Source organism: Lagenorhynchus albirostris, chromosome 2 (genome assembly GCF_949774975.1).
Source record: "Lagenorhynchus albirostris chromosome 2, mLagAlb1.1, whole genome shotgun sequence".
Classification (NCBI taxonomy): domain Eukaryota; kingdom Metazoa; phylum Chordata; class Mammalia; order Artiodactyla; family Delphinidae; genus Lagenorhynchus; species Lagenorhynchus albirostris.
Genome location: NC_083096.1, coordinates 85,355,725 through 85,374,891, shown reverse-complemented (window position 1 = coordinate 85,374,891; position 19,167 = coordinate 85,355,725). Strand labels below are relative to the sequence as shown.

The window sequence follows — 19,167 nt, the reverse complement described above, 5'->3', positions numbered from 1 at the left end:
TTGTATTTCTGTGGTGTCTGTTGTTACTTCTCCTTTTTCATTTCTAATTTTATTGATTTGAGTCCTCTCCCTCTTTTTCTTGATGAGTCTGGCTAATGGTTTATCACTTTTGTTTATCTCCTCAAAGGACAAGCTTTTAGTTTTATTGATCTTTGCTATTGTTTTCTTTGTTTCTATTTCATTTATTTCTGCTGTGATCTTTATGATTTCTTTCCTTTTGCTAACTTTTGGTTTTGTTTGTTCTTCTTTCTTTAGTTCCTTTAGGTGTAAGGTTAAATTGTTCATTTGACATTTTTCTTGTATCTTGAGGTAGGATTGTATTGGTATAAACTTCCCTCTTAGAACTGCTTTTGCTGCATCCCATAGGTTTTGGATCATCGTGTTTTCATTGTCATTTGTCTCTAGGTATTTTTTGATTTCCTCTTTGATTTTTTCAGTGATCTCTTGGTTATTTAGTAACGTATTGTTTAGCCTCTATGCATTTGTGTTTTTTACGTTTTTTCCTTGTAATTCACTTCTAATCTCATAGCGTTGTGGGCAGAAAACATGCTTGATATGATTTCAATTTTCTTAAATTTACTGTGGCTTGATTTGTGACCCAAGATGTGATCTATCCTGGAGAATATTCCATGTGCACTTAAGAAGAAGGTGTAATCTGCTGTTTTTGGATGGAATGTCCTATAAATATCAATTAAATCTATTTGGTCTATTGTGTCATTTAAAGCTTGTGTTTCCTTATTAATTTTCTGTTTGGATGATCTGTCCATTGGTGTAAGTGAGGTTTACAGCCCCCCAATATTATTGTGTTATTGTCGATTTCCTCCTTTATAGTTGGTAGCAGTTGCCTTATGTATTGAGGTGCTCCTATGTTGGGTGCATATATATTTATAATTGTTATATCTTCTTCTTGGATTCATCCCTTGATCATTATGTAGTGTCCTTCCTTTCCTCTTGTAACATTCTTTATTTTAAAGTCTATTTTATCTGATATGAGTATTGCTACTCCAGCTTTCTTCTGATTTCCATTTGCATGGAATATCTTTTCTATCCACTCACTTTCAGTCTGTATGTGTCCCTAGGCCTAAAGTGGGTCTCTTGTAGACAGCACATATATGGGTGTTGTTTTTGTGTCCATTCAGCAAGCCTGTGTCTTTTGTTTGGAGCATTTAATCCATTCATGTTTAAGGTAATTATTGATATGTATGTTCCTATGACCATTTTCTTAATTGTTTTGGGTTTGTTTTTGTCGGCCCTTTTCTTCTCTTGTGTTTCCCTCTTAGCGAAGTTCCTTTAGCATTTGTTGTAGAGCTGGTTTGGTGGTGCTGAATTCTCTTAGCTTTTGCTTGTCTGTAAAGCTTTTGATTTCTCCATCCAATCTGAATGAGATCCTTGCCAGGTAGAGTAATCTTGGTTGTAGGTTCTTCCCTTTCATCTCTTTAAGTGTGTCATGCCACTCCCCTCTGGCTTGTAGAGTTTTCGCTGAGAAATCAGCTGTTAACCTTATGGGAATTCCCTTGTATATTATTTGTCATTTTTCCCTTGCTGCTTTCAATAATTTTTCTTTGTTTTTAATTTTTGCCAATTTGATTACTATGTGTCTCCGCGTGTTTCTCCGTGGGTTTATCCTGTATGGGACTCTCTGCGCTTCCTGGACTTGCGTGGCTATTTCCTTTCCCATGTTAGGGAATTTTTTGACTATAATCTCTTCAAATATTTTCTTGAGTCCTTTCTCTTTCTCTTCTCATTCTGGCACCCCTATAATGCGAATGTTGTTGCATTTAATATTGTCCCAGAGGTCTCTTAGGCTCTCTTCATTTCTTTTCATTCTGTTTTCTTTATTCTGTTCTGCAGCAGTGAGTTCCACCGTTCTGTCTTCCAGGTCACTTATCCGTTTTCTGCCTCAGTTATTCTTCTATTGATTCCTTCTAGTGTAGTTTTCATTTCAGTTATTGTACTGTTCATCTCTGTTTGTTCTTTAGTTCTTTTAGGTCTTTGTTAAATATTTCTTGCATCTTCTCAATCTTTGCCTCCATTCTTTTTCTGAGGTCCTGGATCATCTTCACTATCATTATTCTGAATTCTTTTTCTGGAAGGTTGCCTATCTCCTCTTCATTTAGTTGTTTTTCTGGGGTTTTATCTTGTTTCTTCATCTGGTACATAGCCCTCTGCCTTTTCATTTTGTTTTTCTTTCTGTGAATGTGGTTTTCATTCCCCAGGCTGCAGGATTGTAGTTCTTCTTGCTTCTGCTCTCTGCCCATTGGTGGATGAGGATATCTAAGGGGCTTATGCCTGAAACTGCCTTTTACCCCTTGTTCTCCTTCTAGACAGTTGCCGTGGGTTTTTAGGCTCTGCATATGGGAAGATCAGATTCCTTCCATAGAGTGTTATAAACGTGCGCTTGATGCATTCTCAAGGTTTTAGCGGCTGGCTAGGCAAGTCTGAAATATGTAGGGTAGGCTGGAACTCTGGAGCATGGCCTGAAGCTGCTGCCCACAGGTGGAATGTCTTCGTCCTGTAGTCTTTTTTTTCTTAATTTAGGATTCAGAGGCCGTAATAATAATTCTTAGTGGGAAATGTCTTATATTTTGATTGAATTTTGAAATTTCATTTATTAGCCATGTTGGATTATGAACTATTTTCAGGAAAATGTGACCCTATTTTATCATGTGGTGTTGTTAATACTCAACTTTCATGGCTAAAAGAGAGAGAAGTTTGTAGTTATTTTGTGAATTTATGACCATTTAGTTAGCTAATTTTAATAAGTCTATGCTTCATATTTATAATTGTGGAGAATTATAAACCTATATAAACATTTTTTTCCAATTTTGGTGAAAAGAATTATTTTATAAATTAGGATAATTCATGGATTGGCAGGCATTTTTCTGGAAATCTCTATAACTTTCTATAATCTTTATTATTAACTTTGAATACTTATATAATTAAAATAATTGTAAGCAGTAGTGCCTGTTAGGATGTTTGGTTGAACTTTGAAACCCAATTTATGCTTTTCCTTTTGCAAAGCTTACTTTTCCATTACAGACTAGACTGTTTTGAACATCCAAAATTGTACTATCCAATGGTAAATAATATTTTTAGTATTATTTTACATTAGAATGATTGTGAATGCATATTTCACCCATTTTTTAAATCTTCCTTTAAAGCATAACATACTGTCTTAAATCACTGCATATACCTATGTTCTTTAGAATTGGTCAGTTGAATGTTGTAGACTATGGGATAATTAAATCTGATATTGAATATAAGTGGCTGTTATTGTCATATTGAAAGATCGAATGCATAATGTGATTTTTCTCTTAGTAGAGCAATATATTATGAGAAGTTTGGATAAGGAATTCCAGGACTGTGAAATAGTTCTATGTGTGTTTCTTAGCACTATCTTAGGTGGAAACATATACAAGAAGTGAAATACCATGTTCTTGAGAAATCTCTAATTATTGTAGGAGAAAGTTTGAATTCATAAAATCATTAGAACCATGTTTCAAAAATTAAAGGAGTGAGAGAGACTTCTATTTAGGATTAGGGAAGGAAGTATTAGAACTTCTATTTCTATTTATTTTTAATGCTTTATATATGTTTTATAATGAATAATATAATATATGTATTTTATATAAATTTATAAAATATAAATACATATTTGTATTGTATAAATATTTATATATTTGGAGTGAATGCTCACAGATTTCTTATTGATGGAAATGTGTTAATGCTGTTAACAAGAGGAAGCCAAAGGTATCAATGTGGACTGCAGAGTTGGAAAAGGCTTTATAGAATAGGTAGATTTAAAAAACAAAGTAGAGTTTAAGATACAGAGAGGATTTGGATAGTTGTAGAGAATGATGGCGTGTGCAAAGTATTATGTTTAGGAGAGTATCATTAACAATGATGTAAGTACTCAACATTAGTTTATTTCCTTCTTTGGTTGATAGTATAGTTCTCAAAACCAAAAAATCTTCTTTCTCCCTTACCTTTCACTTCTAATTGGTTATCTAATGCTGTTGTTTCTAACTCTTAATATCTAGCTCTTAAAATCTAACTAATTTAAGAGTTTTTAACGCTTAAATATCTTTTGAATCTTCCCCCTTTTCTTCGTCTCCACAGACCTAGAACAGTTCAAGTCCTCATTTCCTCTTTCCTGGTTTTTAGAGTTTCAAACACATTCTCTTAGCCTAGGAGAGGGATGCATGTGAGTAACATAATGGAACACAAATTGTATCTGGGACATTATCATAAACCATGCTTCATATTACCCTCATTTGTCCTCATCTTTGTCATCTCTTTTTGTGTTTACTAGGCTTCTATTTGCTTTGGCCTTTATTCATAACCTTCTTTCTTACTGCAGTAGCCCTCATTCTTACTGCATTGTTTCCTGGCTACACTTTGCATTCTTCCTTAATGATATTTTCGTAGGATTACATCTTGATTAGTGTATGCCTCCACTGTCCCCTCAGGAGTTACAATCATTGACCTATCCTAAGACCACTGTTATTCTGTGCACTTCTCAGATACAGCCTACTCTACCCCTTATATCTTGACATTAGCTTGGAACCAGACATCTCTGACCAGAACTAATTGCAGTATCTTTAGAATCAATCTTTTTGTTTCCAGTCTTGTCTACCTTTTGTTCATTCTCTGCATTTATGCTAGAGTGTTCCTTTAAAAATACAAATCTGACTATTCTGTGTTGCAGATTTAAGAGCCATCTAATTGCCTAAATTCAAACTCTTTGTTGCTTCATTGTTCATTTAAAGAATGAGGTAGTGCATACCAAGTAAGTTAAAGACAACTGTAAATTCAGAATCTTTGTCAAATAATTTTTTGTGTGTTTCTTTACTTGGTACAGTTTTCTTTGCTTCTTCATGTGTCTCCCATCTTCAGTTCAGTCTAATATAGCTCTAAACAGGTTTTACTCCTGTGGTCAGTTTTCTATCTCTGTGCCCACATTTATTTTCACTCTGGTTGTATAATAGATTCTCCTTCTAGTTTTTTCTATTGCTTCTTCTTTGGTTATTAGATACACAATAACTATAGAACTTAGACTTAGATGTTTCTCATTTAGCTTTGGATATTCATTAGGAACATAACAGACATGGTCTTTGTTCTCATGAGATTTTGCACTCGGAGACACATAAAATGAATAATTACAAATAAATATTTAATTACAAATTGGGATAAGTGCTATGAAGGAATGAAATGAATGAAAATGACAAAATGTAAGAAAATAATAAGGCCTAATCTAGATTTGGTGATCAAGGATGGCCTTAAACTGAGACCTAAGTAAGTGAGATTTAGTTAAGGGAAAGCATGTGAGTTGGAGAGAGCTTTTCATTCAGGAGGAAAAGCATGTAGAAATGCCCTGAGGTGTGAAGGATCTTGGTTAATACATGTGAGTGAATGAAAACCTTTGTGACTAAGTGTAAGAAGAAATATGGAAAGGGGAATGAAGTGAGTATGGGGTAATAAGGACCAAATCAGGTAGGGCCAAGGAAAGGAATTTTGATTTTATTCTGCTGGCAAAGGAACACCACTGAAAGATTTTAATTAGAGGAATGACATGATCTTGTTTACATTTTTAAAGGATCATTGTCACTTCGGTATGGAAGGTAAATTTGATGTTGGGTGGGGAGTGTTGGTAGTGAGGAATAGAAGTGGAGAAATCAGATTGGAGGCTATTTGAATGGTACAACTATGAAAGAATGTCTTTTAAAAATGGAATCTTTTTTTTGTTTTCTTGTCTCTCCTTTCCCATTTTTTTAAATCCAGCTTTTAACGCATTTATATTCTTTTGATTTTTTAGAAGAGATGACTAAGCTTAAAAATAACAAAGAAGTAGAACTTGAAGAATTGAAAAAAATCTTGGTAAGTGTATGGTTTCTCTTATTAATATGTAGCAATTATTTTTCAAAATAGCATTAAATCCAGTGACTTAGACTCTCATCCTATAGATGTCTTATGGTAGTTTTTCAACTAAAATATAAAAAAAACTACATTTGGTTTTAGTGAAGCCACATTTCTTATCTCTATCAATTTTTATGGTATATTTTGATAACTGTCGATGTAGGTGTTTATATTACTTAAGCATGTGTTGACAGTACATTTAAGTGAGATCAAATATGCCTATTCTGTAGATGATTGTAAATTTGGTGTGCGTTTGATAACTTTGAGCCACAAAGCTGCAATTTTGAGAAAGATATGTATGATATCTATTCAGTACCTACGTTTAGTATTCAAATAGAATCATATTTAATGAATTTGTTAGGATAGGCTTCATTATGTTTTACGTGATTATAGTGTGTAGAGCATGGGTTGGTAAACTTTTTTTGTAAAGGACTAGATAGTAAATATTTTAGGCTTTGTGGCTATATACAGAATGTTAATTTTCTCCTCCCCTTCCATTTTTTTTTCTTTTATTTTTAACAATCTTATAAAAATGTAAGAACCATTCTTAGTTAAAGGGCCTACAAAAGAAGGTTGTGGGCTGATTTTGTCTTAGAGGCTGTAGTTTGCCAACCTTTGCTTATAAAAGACAATATTGTTTATCATTACAGGTCTTTGATTTTGGGTTTAACCAATCACATCTCTACCTGATTTTGCAACTCCTAATTCTTCCATCTCTTGGGAAGCACTATTTCCAAATGCTTATCCTTTCTTCAGTGAATTGCTTTTGCACAAATTCTTGCAAATAATAATATTTACATTTCTTTCAAATTTGATAATGTAAACTTATACTTCAGGTCTCAGCTTAAATATCAATTCTTTAGAAACCTCTCTTGACATTCCTAGCTAGTTTAGGTCTCTGTGTAGCTTGTTCCTCTAGCACCCTGAATTTTTCCTTTATAGCACTTATCACAAATGAAATTTAATTTATTTTTGGTATAATTATTTAAAGCTTTATTCACCCTTTAGAGTCTCCTTTACTTAGCACAGTAGTTGGCACATAGTAGGTGGTCAATAAATAAATAGTGGAATGCTCCAATAAGGGCTAAGAACCTTTGTCCTGTTTGCCCTCTAACCTCAGTACTTAGCACAGTAACTGACACTTTGTAAGCACTTTATAAATATTTGTTGAATGAATTAATACTAAAGTATTATTTTTACACTCCTACATGGACAAGGATTGGTTTAGGTTTTGTTTTATTTGAATAGCCATTAGAGCATAATTAATATCTTGGTCCTTAGAATCATAATGCTTTGATGGTATCCAGCTTTTTACTTCTTAGCTGTATGACCTAGAGCAATTTACCTAAATTCTTGATGCCTTGGTTTTTCCATTTTATGAAATGGGGGAAATAATTGTACATATCTCATAGGGTGGTTGTGAAGGATGAATAAGATACATTTATTCATTTAACAAACATTTGTTGAGTTCCTTTTATGGTATACTCTGGGGATGCACTGGGGAGCAAATGGATGCATATCCTGTTTTCATGGAGCTAGTCATGAAATAATCATACTTAAATACAAGTAGCCATTCAAAGGTAATAATACAATGGTGTCAAGGGCAATAAAGGATTAGTTTACAGTGTAATAAAGGGATTTGAACTATGTAGAGAGTTTAGGAGACGTTTTTTGAAAAAGTAAAGATTGAACTGAAATCCAGAGAAGGAAGGGAAGTAAGTGCTTATCAGGTAGAGAAAATATGTGCAAAGGTCATTTGATAGGAAGGAGAATGGTGAATACAACATGGAGTGAAAGAAAGAGTGTGGTGCAAAATGAGGCTAGAGAGGTAGTAGGAGCCTGTTAATTCATGGCCCTTTAAAATCATATCAACAGAATTTTATGTTTATCCTAAGAGGAATGAGAAGCTCTAAAGAATTTCAGCAGGGAGTGACTTGGTCAGATTTGCAATTTGAAGAGCTCATTTGGTTTGCAGTACGGAGAACACAATATATTAAGAGAACAGTTCAGAATAGACAGACAATCACAGGAGCCAGAGAAGAGAACTTAGGCTGGGAGATGATGGTAGTAATGAGATACTACTTTGAGAGATATTTAAGATTTAAATACTTTGGATTGATGTAGGGTACTGATAATACCATTTGTTGAAAAGACTCTCTTTTTCTTTATATATGTATGTGTGTATGTATGTATTTATGTTTTTGGCTGCACCAAGCGGCTTACGGGATCTAAGTTCCTTGACCAGGGATTGAACCTGAGCCCTCGGCAGTGAAAGTGCGGAGTCCTAACCACTGGACCACCAGGGAATTCCCAAGACTCTCCTTTTTCTATTGAGTTACTCTTGCACATTTATAAAAAAAAAATCAATTGACCATATTTGTGTGGGTCTACTTCTGGACTATTTCTGTTTCATTGATTTTTGTGGTCTATCCATTCACCAGTGTTTTGCTTACTGTAGCTTTATAGTGAGTCTTAGATTTGGGTAGTGTGATTCCTCCAGCTTTATTATTCTTTTGTGTATAATTTTTTTAATGTATTTATTTTTTGATTCTAATTGTATTTTATTTTTTCTTCCAGTTTTCTTGAGATATAATTGTCATACAGCACTGTATAAGTTTAACGTCTACAGCATAATGATTTGACTTACATACATTACAATAAGTCTACATCCATCATCTCATATAGATACAAAATTAAAGAAATAGAAAAAAAATTTTCCTTGTGATGAGAACTCTTAAGATTTACTGTCTTAACAACTTTCATAAATAACATACAGCAGTGTGAATTATATCACATTGTACGTTACATCCCTAGTACTGTTTATCTTACAACTGGAAGTTTGTGCCTTTTGGCAGCCTTCATCCAACTCCTCGTCCTCCCTTATTTTCCCCACCCCCATAACCATAAATCTCATCTCTGTTTTATGACTTTGTTTGTTTGTTTTGAAGTATAATTGACCTAAAACAGTATATTAGTTCCTGTTGCACACCAGTGATTTGATATTTCTGTACATTTTGAAACGTTCACTGTGATAAGTCTAGTTACAGTATGTCACCATACAAATATATTACATAGGTATTGACTATATTCCCCACACTGTACATTTCATACCTGTGACTCATTTATTTTGCAACTGGAAGTTTGTACCTCTTAGTCTCCTTTGCCTATTTCTTTCCTACCCTCACCTCTCTCCCCTCTGGCAACCACCTGTTTTTTCACTGTATCTCTAACTCTGTTTCTGTTTTGTTGTGTCTGTTCATTTGTTTTGTTTTTTAGATTTCACATATAAGTGAAATCATACAGTATTTGCCTTTCTCTATACAACTTATTTCAACATAATACCCTCTGGGTCCACCTGTGTTGTTGCAGATGAAAAGATTTCATTTTTTTTATGGCTGTTATCTATCTATCTATCTTTCTCACATATTCTTTATCTGTTCATCAATTGATGGGCATTTATGTTGCTTCCATATCTTAGCTATTGTAAATAATGCTAATCCCACCAACAATGCATGAGGGTTCCCTTTGTTCCACATCCTCACCAACACTTGTTATCTCTTATCTTTTGTTAATAGCCATTCTGACAGATGGGAGGTAGTATCTCATTGTGGTTTTGATTTGCCTTTCCCTGATTAGTGGTGATGAGCATCTTTTCATGTGCCGGTTGGACATCTTTATGTCTTTGGAAAAATCTCTCTTCAGATCCTTTTCCCTGTCCTGTTTTATAATGAGCTTGTTTGGGTTTTTTTTGATGTTGAGTTGTATGAGTTCTTTGTTTCTTTGTATATTGTGGATATTAACCCCTTTTGGATGTATCATTTGCAAATATTTTCTCCCATTCAGTAGGTGGCCTTTTCATTTTTTTGATAGTTTCCTTTTCTATGAAAAAGTTTTTTAGTTTGATATAGTCCAATTTGTTTATTTTGCTTTTGTTTCCCTTGCCTGAGGAAACATATCCAAAAAAGGTATTGCTAACACTGATGTCAAATAGTGTACTGCCTATGTTTTCTCCTAGGAATTTTATGGTTTCAGGTCTTGCATTTAAGTCTTCAATCCATTTTGAATTTATTTTTATGCATGGCGTGAGAGAGTAGTCCAGTTTGATTCTTTTGCATGTAGCTGTCCAGTGTTCCCAATACCATTTATTAAAGAGGCTGTCTTTTCCCCATTGTATTTCTTGCTCTTTTGTTGTAGGTTAATTGATTATGTAAGCATGGGCTTAGTTCTGCGCCCTCTGTTCTGTTCCATTGATCTATGTGTCTGTTTTGGTGCCAGTACCATACTGTTTTGATGACTGTAGCTTTGTGGTAGAGTTTGAAATCAGGTATCATAATACCTCCTGCTTTGTTCTTTCTCAAGATCATTTTGGCAATCTGAGGTCTTTTGTGTTTCCATACAAATTTTAGAATTATTGTAGTATGGTGAAAAATGCCATTGTTATTTTGATAGGGAATGCATTGAATTTGTAGATTGCCTTGGGTATTGTGGTTGTTTTAATGACATTAATTCTTTGAGTCCATGAATATGGTATACCTTTTCATCTTTTTTTTGTTTGTTTTCAATTTCTTTCATCAGTGTCTTATAGTTTTCCATGTAGAGATTTTTACTTCCTTACTTAGAGTTATTCATAGGTATTTTATTCTCCTTGATGTGATTGTAAATGGGATTGCTTTCTTAATTTCTCTTTCTGTTAGTTTGTTGTTAGTATATAGAACTACAGCAGATTTCTGTGTATTAATTTTGTGTCCTGTAACTTTACCGAATTCATGGATGAGTTCTAGTAGTTTTTTGGTGGCGTCTTTAGGATTTTCTGTTTACAGTATCATGTCATATGCAAACAGTGACAATTTTACTTCTTCCTTTCTGATTTGGTTTCTTTTTCTTGTATGATAGATGTGGCTAGAATTTCCAATTCTTTGTTAGGTAGAAGTGGCAAGTGTTGGCATCATTGTCTTGTTCCTGATTTTAAAGGAAGTACTTTTGACTGTTGAGTATGATGTTAGCTGTGGGCTTGTCATATATGACCTTTATTATGTTGAGATATATTCCCTCTATACTCACTTTCTGGGGAGTTTTTAGCATAAATGGATATTGAATTTTGTCAAAAACTTTTTCCACATCTATTGAGATGATCATATAATTTTTATTCTTCATCTGGTTAATGTGGTGTATCACATTAATTTGCAGATATTGAGCCATCCTTGCATCCCTGGGATAAACCCCACTTGATCATGGTGTATGATCCTTTTAATGTATTGTTGAATTTGGTTTCCTAATATTTTGTTGAGGATTTTTGTATCTATGTTCATCAATGATATTGGGGTGTAATCTTTTGTTTTTGTGATATCTTTGACTGGTTTTGCTAATAGGATAATACTGGCCTGGCAGGATTAGTTTGGAAGAGTTCCTACCTCTGCAGTTTTTTGGAATAGTTTGAGAAGGATAGGTGTTAATTCTCCTTTAAATGTTTGGTAGAATTCATCTATGAAGCCATCTGGTCCTGGACTTTTGTTTGTTGGAAATTTTTTAAATTACTGATTCAATTTCATTACTGGTAATTGGTCTGTTTATTCTTTCTATGTCTTCCTGGTTCAGTCTTGGAAAATTGTACAATTCTAGGAATTTGTCCTTTTCTTCTAGGCTGTCCATTTTATTGGTGTAAAATTGTTCATAGTAATCTCTCATGATCCTTTGTATTTCTGTGGTGTTGGTTCTATTTATCCTTTTTTATTTCTGGTTTTATTGATTTGGGCCCTGTTTTTCTCTTGATGAGTCTCTTACTAAGGTTTATCAATTTTGTCTATTTTTTCAAATAACCAGCTCTTAGTTTTGTTGATCTTTTCTATTGTTTTCTTAGTCTCTCTTTTTAAAAATTTAGTTCTGATTTTTATGATTTTCTTCCTTCCACTGACTTTGGGTTTTGTGTGTTCTTTTTCTACTTCCTTTGGGTGTAAGATTAAGCTATTTATTTGAGATTTTTCTTGTTTCCTGAGAGGTAGACTTGTATCACTATAAACCTCCCTCTTAGAACTGCTTTTGCTGCATTGCTTAGATTTTGGATTGTTGTGTTTTCATTTTCATTTGTCACCATGTATTTTCTGATTTATTCTTTGATTCCTTCAGTGATCCATTGGTTGTTTAGTAGCATATTGTTTAGCCTTCACATGTTTGGGAGTTTTTTTCCCTTGTAGTTTTTTTCTTTGTAGTTGATTTCTAGTCTCATAGTGTTGTGGTCAGAAAAGATGCTTGATATGAATTGAATTTTCTTAAATTTACTGATTTTTTTTGTGGCCTAGCATGTGGTCTATCCTGGAAAAGGTTCCATGTATACTTGAAAAGAATGTCTATTCTGCTGCTTTTGGATGGAATGTTCTGTATAGATATATTGAGTCCTTTTGGTCTAATGTGTCATTTAAAGCCAGTGCTTTATTGATTTTCTGTCTGGATAATCTGTCTATTGGTGTAAGTGGGATGTTAAAGTTCCCTGCTATTATTGTGTTGCTGTCAATTACTCCCTTTATGTCTGTTAATGTTTGCACTATGTATTTAGGTACTTCTATATGTTGGGTGCATATATATTTATAATTATTATATCGTCCTTTTGATTAATCCCTTAATCATTATGTAATGGACTTCTTTGTCTCTTGTAACAGTCTTTGTTTTACTTTGTTTGATATAAGTATTGTTACCTTGGCTTTCTTTTGATTTACATTTGCATGGAATACCTTTTTCCATGCCCTCACTTTTAGTCTATGTCTTTAGATCTGAAGTGAGTCTCTTGTAAGCAGCATATATATGCATCTTGTTTTTTTGTCCATTCAGGCACTCTGTGTCTTTTGTTGGGAGAATTTAGTCCATTAGTCCTTTTTTTTTTTTTTTTTTGTGGTACACGGGCCTCTCACTGTTGTGACCTCTCCCGTTGTGGAGCACAGGCTCCGGACGCGCAGGCTCAGCGGCCATGGCTCACGGGCCCAGCCGCTCCGTGGCACGTGGGATCCTCCTGGACCGGGGCACGAACCTGTGTCCCCTGCATCGGAAGGCAGACTCTCAACCACTGCACCACCAGGGAAGCCCCAGTCCATTTCTTTTAAAGTAATTATTGATAGGTATGTTCTTATTGCCGTTTTAAAATTGGTTTTGTTGTATTTTTCGAAGTTAGACAGGTTTATTGTTTTGTAAGACCTGTCAGAGCTTTCTTTCTTCCTCTTTTTTTTCTTGAACTATAGCTGATTTACAATATTGTGTTATTTTCAGGTGTATAGCATAGTGATTCGGTTTTTTGCAGATTATATTCCATTATAGGTTATCAAAGGGTATTGGGTGTAATTCTGTGTTCTATACAGTATATTCTTGTTGCATATCTATTTTATTTATAAGTAGTTTGTATTTGTTAACCGCATATCCCTAATTTGCTCCTCCCCACTTCCCTCTCCCCTTTGGTAACTACAAGTTTGTTTTCTACATCTGTGATTCTGTTTCTGTTTTGCATATACATTCATTTGTATTATTTTTTAGATTCCACATGTGATATAATGTATTTGTATTTGTATTTCTCTCTCTGACTTATTTTACTAAGCATAATATTCTCTAGGTCCGTCCATGTTGCTGCAAATGGCAGTATTTCATTCTTTCTTATGGCTGAGCAATATTCCATTTTGTGTGTGTGTGTGTGTGTGTGTGTGTATACATCTTAATCCAGTCATCTGTTGATGACTATCTGTTGGGTAGCTTCCATGTTTCTGTGTCTTGGCTGTTGTAAATAGTGCTTCTGTGAACAGTGGGGTGCATATATCTTTTTGAGTTAGTGTTTTAGGTTTTTTGGATATGTGCCCAGGAGTGGAATTGCTTCATCATATGGTAATTCTGTTCTAAGTTTTTTAAAGGAATCTCTATACTGTTTTCCATAGTGGCTGAACCAATTTACATTCCCACCAACAGTGTACCAGGGTTCCCTTTTCTCCACATCCTCTCCAATGTTTGTTATATGTAGACTTTTGATGATAGCCATTCTCAGAGGTGTGAGGTGATATTTAATTGTGGTTTTGATTTGCATTTCTCTAATAATTAGTGATGTTGAGCATCTTTTTATGTGCCTGTTTGCCATTTGTGTATCTTCTTTGGAAAAATATCTCTACAAGTCTTCTGTCCATTTTCTGATTGGATTGGTTGTTTTTGATATTGAGTTGTATGAGCTGTTTGTGTATTTTAAATATTAAAACTCCTTGTCTGGGCTTCCCTGGTGGTGCAGTGGTTGAGAATCCACCTGCTGATGCAGGGGACATGGGTTTGTGCCCCGGTCCGGGAGGATCCCACATGCCGCAGAGTGGCTGGGTCCATGATCCATGGCTGCTGAGCCTGTGCGTCCGGAGCCTGTGCTCTGCAACGGGAGAGGCCACAGCAGTGAGAGGCCCGCGTACCACAAACAAACAAACAAAACCTCCTTGTCAGTCATATCATTTGCGAATATTTTCTCCTATTTTGTAGGTTGTCTTTTTGTTTTGTCGATGGTTTCCTTTACTGTGCAAAAGCTTTTAAGTTTAATAGGGTCCCATTATTTATTTTTGCTTTTATTTCTTTTGCCTTAGGAGACTGATCCAAGAAGATATTGCTATGATTTATGTTAAAGAGTGTTCTGCCTATGTTTTCCTCTAGGAGTTTTATGTTTTCCAGTCTTACATTTAGGTTTTTAATCCATTTTGTGTTATTTTTATATATGGTGTTAGAGAATGTTTTGATTTCATTCTTTTACGTGTAGCTGTCCAGTTTTCCCAGCACCAAAGAGACTGTCTTTTCTCCATTGTACATTCTTGCCCCCTTTGTCGTAGATTAATTGACAGTAGTTGTGCGGATTTATTTCTGGGTTCTATTTTGTTCTATTCATCTTTGTGTCTGGTTTTGTACCAGTACCATACTGCCTTGATTACTGCAGCTTTGTAGTATAGTCTGAAGTCTCTGAGGATTATACCTCCAGCTTTGTTTTATTTTTCAGGATTGCTTTGGCAACTCATGGTCTTTTGTGGTTCTATATGTATTTTAGGATTATTTGTCCTAGTTCTGTGAAAAATATCATGGATATTTTGATAGGGATTGCATTAAATTTGTAGATTGCTTTGGGTGGTATGGCCATATTAATAATATTAATTATTCCAATCCAAGAGCACAGGATATCTTTCCATTTCTTTGAATCATCTCCTATTTCCTTCATCAGTGTTTTATAGTTTGCAGAGTTTTCACCTCTTTGTTTAAGGTTATTCTTAGGTATTTTATTTTTCTGATGAAATTTTAAATGGGATTTTTTTTTGCTCTCTCTTTTTGATATTTTATTATTAGTGTATAGAAATGCAACAGATTTCTGTGTATTAATTTTGTGTCCTGCAACTTCACCAAATTCATTGATGAGCTCAAGTAGTTTTTTGGTAGCATCTTTAGTACAGCTTAATCTTGTATTCTACAATCTTGTTGAATTCATCTCTTAGTTCTAATAATTTTTGGGTGGAGGCTTTAGGGTACTTTGTATAGAGTATCATGTAATCTGCAAACAGTAACAGTTTTACCCCTTTCCTTCCAATTTTGATACTTGTTTTTCCTTCTTGTCTGATTGCTGTGAGTAGGACTTTCAATACTACGTTAAATAGATGTGGTGAGAGTGAGCATTCTTGTCTAGTTCCTGAATTTGGTGGGAAGTCTTTCAGCTTTTCACTGTTGAATATTACTTTGGCTGTGGGTTTTTCATAAATGGCCTTTATTATATTGAGATATGTTTACTCTGTACCAACTTTGATGAGAGCTTTTATTACGAATGGATGATGAATTTTGTTAAACATTTTTTTCTGCATCTGTTGGAATGATCATGGGGTTTTTTGTCTTTCCTTCTGTTAATGTGGTGTATCACACTGATTGACTTGCATATGTTGAACCAGCCTTGTGGCCCTGGAATAAATCCAACTTGATCATAGTGCATGATCTTTTTATGTATTATTGAATTTGGTTTGCTAATATTTTGTTGAGGATTTTTACATATATATTCATAAAATATATTTTCTTTTTTTGTAGTGTCTTTGTCTGATTTTGGTATCAGGGTAACAGTGGCCCTGTGGAACGAATTTGGGAGTGTTTCCTCTTCAATTTGGGGGAATAGTTTGAGAAGGATAGGTCTTAGCTCTTCTCTATATGTTTAGTAGAATTATCCTGTGAATTTATCCTGTTCTGGACTTTGTTTGCTGGGAGTTTTATTACAGATTCAATTTCGCTTTTAGTAAGCAGTCTGTTTCAATTGTCTGTTTCTTCTTGACTCAGTCCTGGCAGGCTGTATGTTTCTAGGAATGTGTCTATTTCTTCTAGGTTCTTCAGTTTATTGGCATATAATTGCTGATAATATTCTCATGACTTTTTGTATCTCTGTGGTATTGGCTGTTATTTTTCCTCTTTCATTTCTTATGTTGTTTGTTTGGGTCCTCTTTTTTATCTTCTTGGTGAGTCTCGTTGAAGGTTTATCAATTTTGTCAAAAAGTCAGCTCTTGTTTTTATTGATATTTTCTTTTTTTTTGGTCTCTTATTTATTTCCTCTCTGATCTTTATTGTTTCCTTCCGTCTGCTGACTTTTGTCTTTGTTTTTCTTCTTCTAATTCTTTTAGGTGATAGGCTAGGTTGTTTGTGATTTTCTTTGTTTCTTGAGGAAGGCCTGTATCACTATAAACCTCTCTCTTAGAACTGCTTTTGCTGCATCCTATAGATTTTGGAACGTTGTGTTTTCATTTTCCTCAAGGTATTTTGATTTTCCCTTTGATTTCATTGGTGACCCATTTTTTTTTTAGTAGCATGTTGTTCAGTTGCCACATGCTTGTTCTTTTCCCATTTTTCTTTCTGTAGTTGATTTCTAGTTTCATACAATTATTGGAAAAGATGCTTGATAAAATTTCTGTCCTCCTAAATTTGTTGAGGCTTGTTTTGTGATGTAGTATGTGATCTATCCTGGAGAATGTTCTATGTCAACTTGAAAAGAATGTGTATTCTGCTTTTTTGGGGGTGTAGCATCCTGTACATAGCAATTAAGTCCAACTGGTCTATTGTGTCATATAGGACCTCTGTTGCCTTATTGATTTTCTGTCTGGATGATCTGTCCATTGATGTCAGTCGAGTATTAAAATCTCCTATTATCATTGTATTATTTTCAGTTTCTCCCTTTATGTATGTTAGTATTTAAATGTTTAGTGCTCCTGTATTGGGTGCGTGTATGTTAGCGAGTGTAAAATCCTCTTCTTGTATTGATACCTTTATCATTGTATGATGCTCTTCTTTATCTTTTGTTATAGCCTTTGTTTTAAAACATATTTGGTCTGATATGAGTATTGCTACCCCCACTTTCTTGTTTCTGTTTTCATGAAATCTTTTTCCATCTGCTTACTTTCAGTCTGTGTATTTCACTCTGAAGTGAATCTCTTGTAGTTAGCATATTGAAGGCTCTTGTTTTTTTTAGTCCAATCACCCACCATATATTTTGATGGGAGCATTTAGTCTATTAAAATTGAGCGTAATTATTTATATGCATGTACTTATTGTTATTTTTTTCCTTGTTTTCCAGTTGTTTTTGTAGTTCTTCTTTTTTATTTCTTCTTTTTGTTTTTCCCACTGTGGTTTGATGATTTTCTTTTGTAATATTCTTATGTTTCTCTCTCTTTTGTGTGTGTGTGTGTGTATCTATTGTAGGTTTTCGATTTGTGGTTACCATGGGGTTCATCTGTGTTGACCATAATCATATCTATTGCTTTAAACTGATAGTTATTTAAGTTCAAGCACATTCTAAAAGATCTACATTTTTTTACTCCCCTCCCCCCAATTTTGTGATTTTGATGTCCTATTTTACATTTTCATGCTTATCCCTTTACTGTTTATTGTAGTTATAGTTGCTTTTACAATTGTTGTTTGTTTTTTAATATGTGTACTAGCTCATTTAAGTGATCTTCAATCCTTGTTATTTATCTGCCTTTCCTGTTGGGATTTTCCCTTTCCTGTAGATTCTTACTTCTTTTTCATTTAGAGAAGTTCCTTCAACATTTCTTTTAGGATAGGTTTAGTATTGCTGAATTCTTCTAGTTTCGCTTGTCTGTGAAATTCTTTATCTCTTCTATTGTAAATGATAGTCTTGCTGAGTAGAGTATCCTAGTTCGCAGGTTTTTCCTTTTCATGACTTTGAATATATCATGCCAGTCCCTTTTGGTCTGCAATGTTAGTGTAGAAAAATCGGCTGATAGCCTTATGCGGGTTCCTTTATACGTGACTCTCTTTTTCTCTTGCTGCCTTTAGAATTCTCTCTTTAACTTTTGCTGTTTTAATTATGACATATCTTGGTGTGTGTCTGTTTGGGTTTATCTTGTTTGGGACTGTCTGTGCTTCCTGTACCTAAATATCTGTTTCCTTCTTTAGGTTAGGGAAGTTTTCAGCTGTAATTTCATCAAGTACATTTTCGACCTTTTTCTCTCTCTCTTCTCCCTTCTGGGACCCCTATAATGTGGAAGTTGACATGTTTTATATTATCCCATAGACCTTGTATGTTGCTTTCACCATTAATTTTCATTTATCTTTGTCTGCCGTTCTGATTGGGTGATTTACATTTTTCTACCTTCCAGATCACTTATGAATTCTTTTGTGTCATTTAGTCTGTGAGTCATTACCTCTAGAGTGCTTTTTATCAGAAATTGAATGTTCTATTTTTGATTAGATCTTCTGTATAATTTCTAGTTCCTTGTTAAAATGTTTAGATCTATTCTCTTTCTTAATTTAGTGTTTTCATTACCAACGTTTTGAACTTGTGTGTTGTACTGATTATCTCTGTTTCATTATTTTTCAGGGGATTTCTCTTGCTCTTTCAATTATGAGTTGTTCCTCTGCCTTTTCATTTTACTTAACTTTTTCTGTCTCTATGAATTTAGGTGAAACAGTTATCTACTAGTCTTGAAAGGGTGTTTTTATGTGGGAGCATTCCTGTGTAGACTGCATGTGCCCAGTGTTTTTAGTGTAAGGGCTGGATTTGGTGTGGAGACCAGTCACATCTTTCCCCAGGGTGTGCTGGCCACTATCACCTTGATAGGGTATGTGACTGGTGTTTGAGGAGCTAAAGCCTGCACAGGGTGTGAGGTGTGACTTCTTCTCTGCTCAGTGGCAATCCCCACCCTTTCAGTTCCGAAGTTGCAGGAGTGGATGCCCTGAGGGTTGGGATAGAGCTGGCTGTGTTCCCTTAAGTGTGTATTTTTT

At 34.4% G+C, this 19,167-nt stretch overlaps 1 protein-coding gene across 2 annotated transcripts in view; it reads left to right on the top strand.

The window, feature by feature from the left end:
• SYCP1 (synaptonemal complex protein 1) overlaps positions 1-19,167 on the top strand; it is a 151,927-nt gene that overhangs the window by 47,176 nt on the left and 85,584 nt on the right. For both annotated transcript variants that reach the window (XM_060142395.1, XM_060142394.1), the window contains exon 15: positions 5,816-5,877. In XM_060142395.1, coding sequence (XP_059998378.1) covers positions 5,816-5,877 — 62 coding nt within the window. The remainder of the gene's footprint in view (positions 1-5,815; positions 5,878-19,167) is intronic.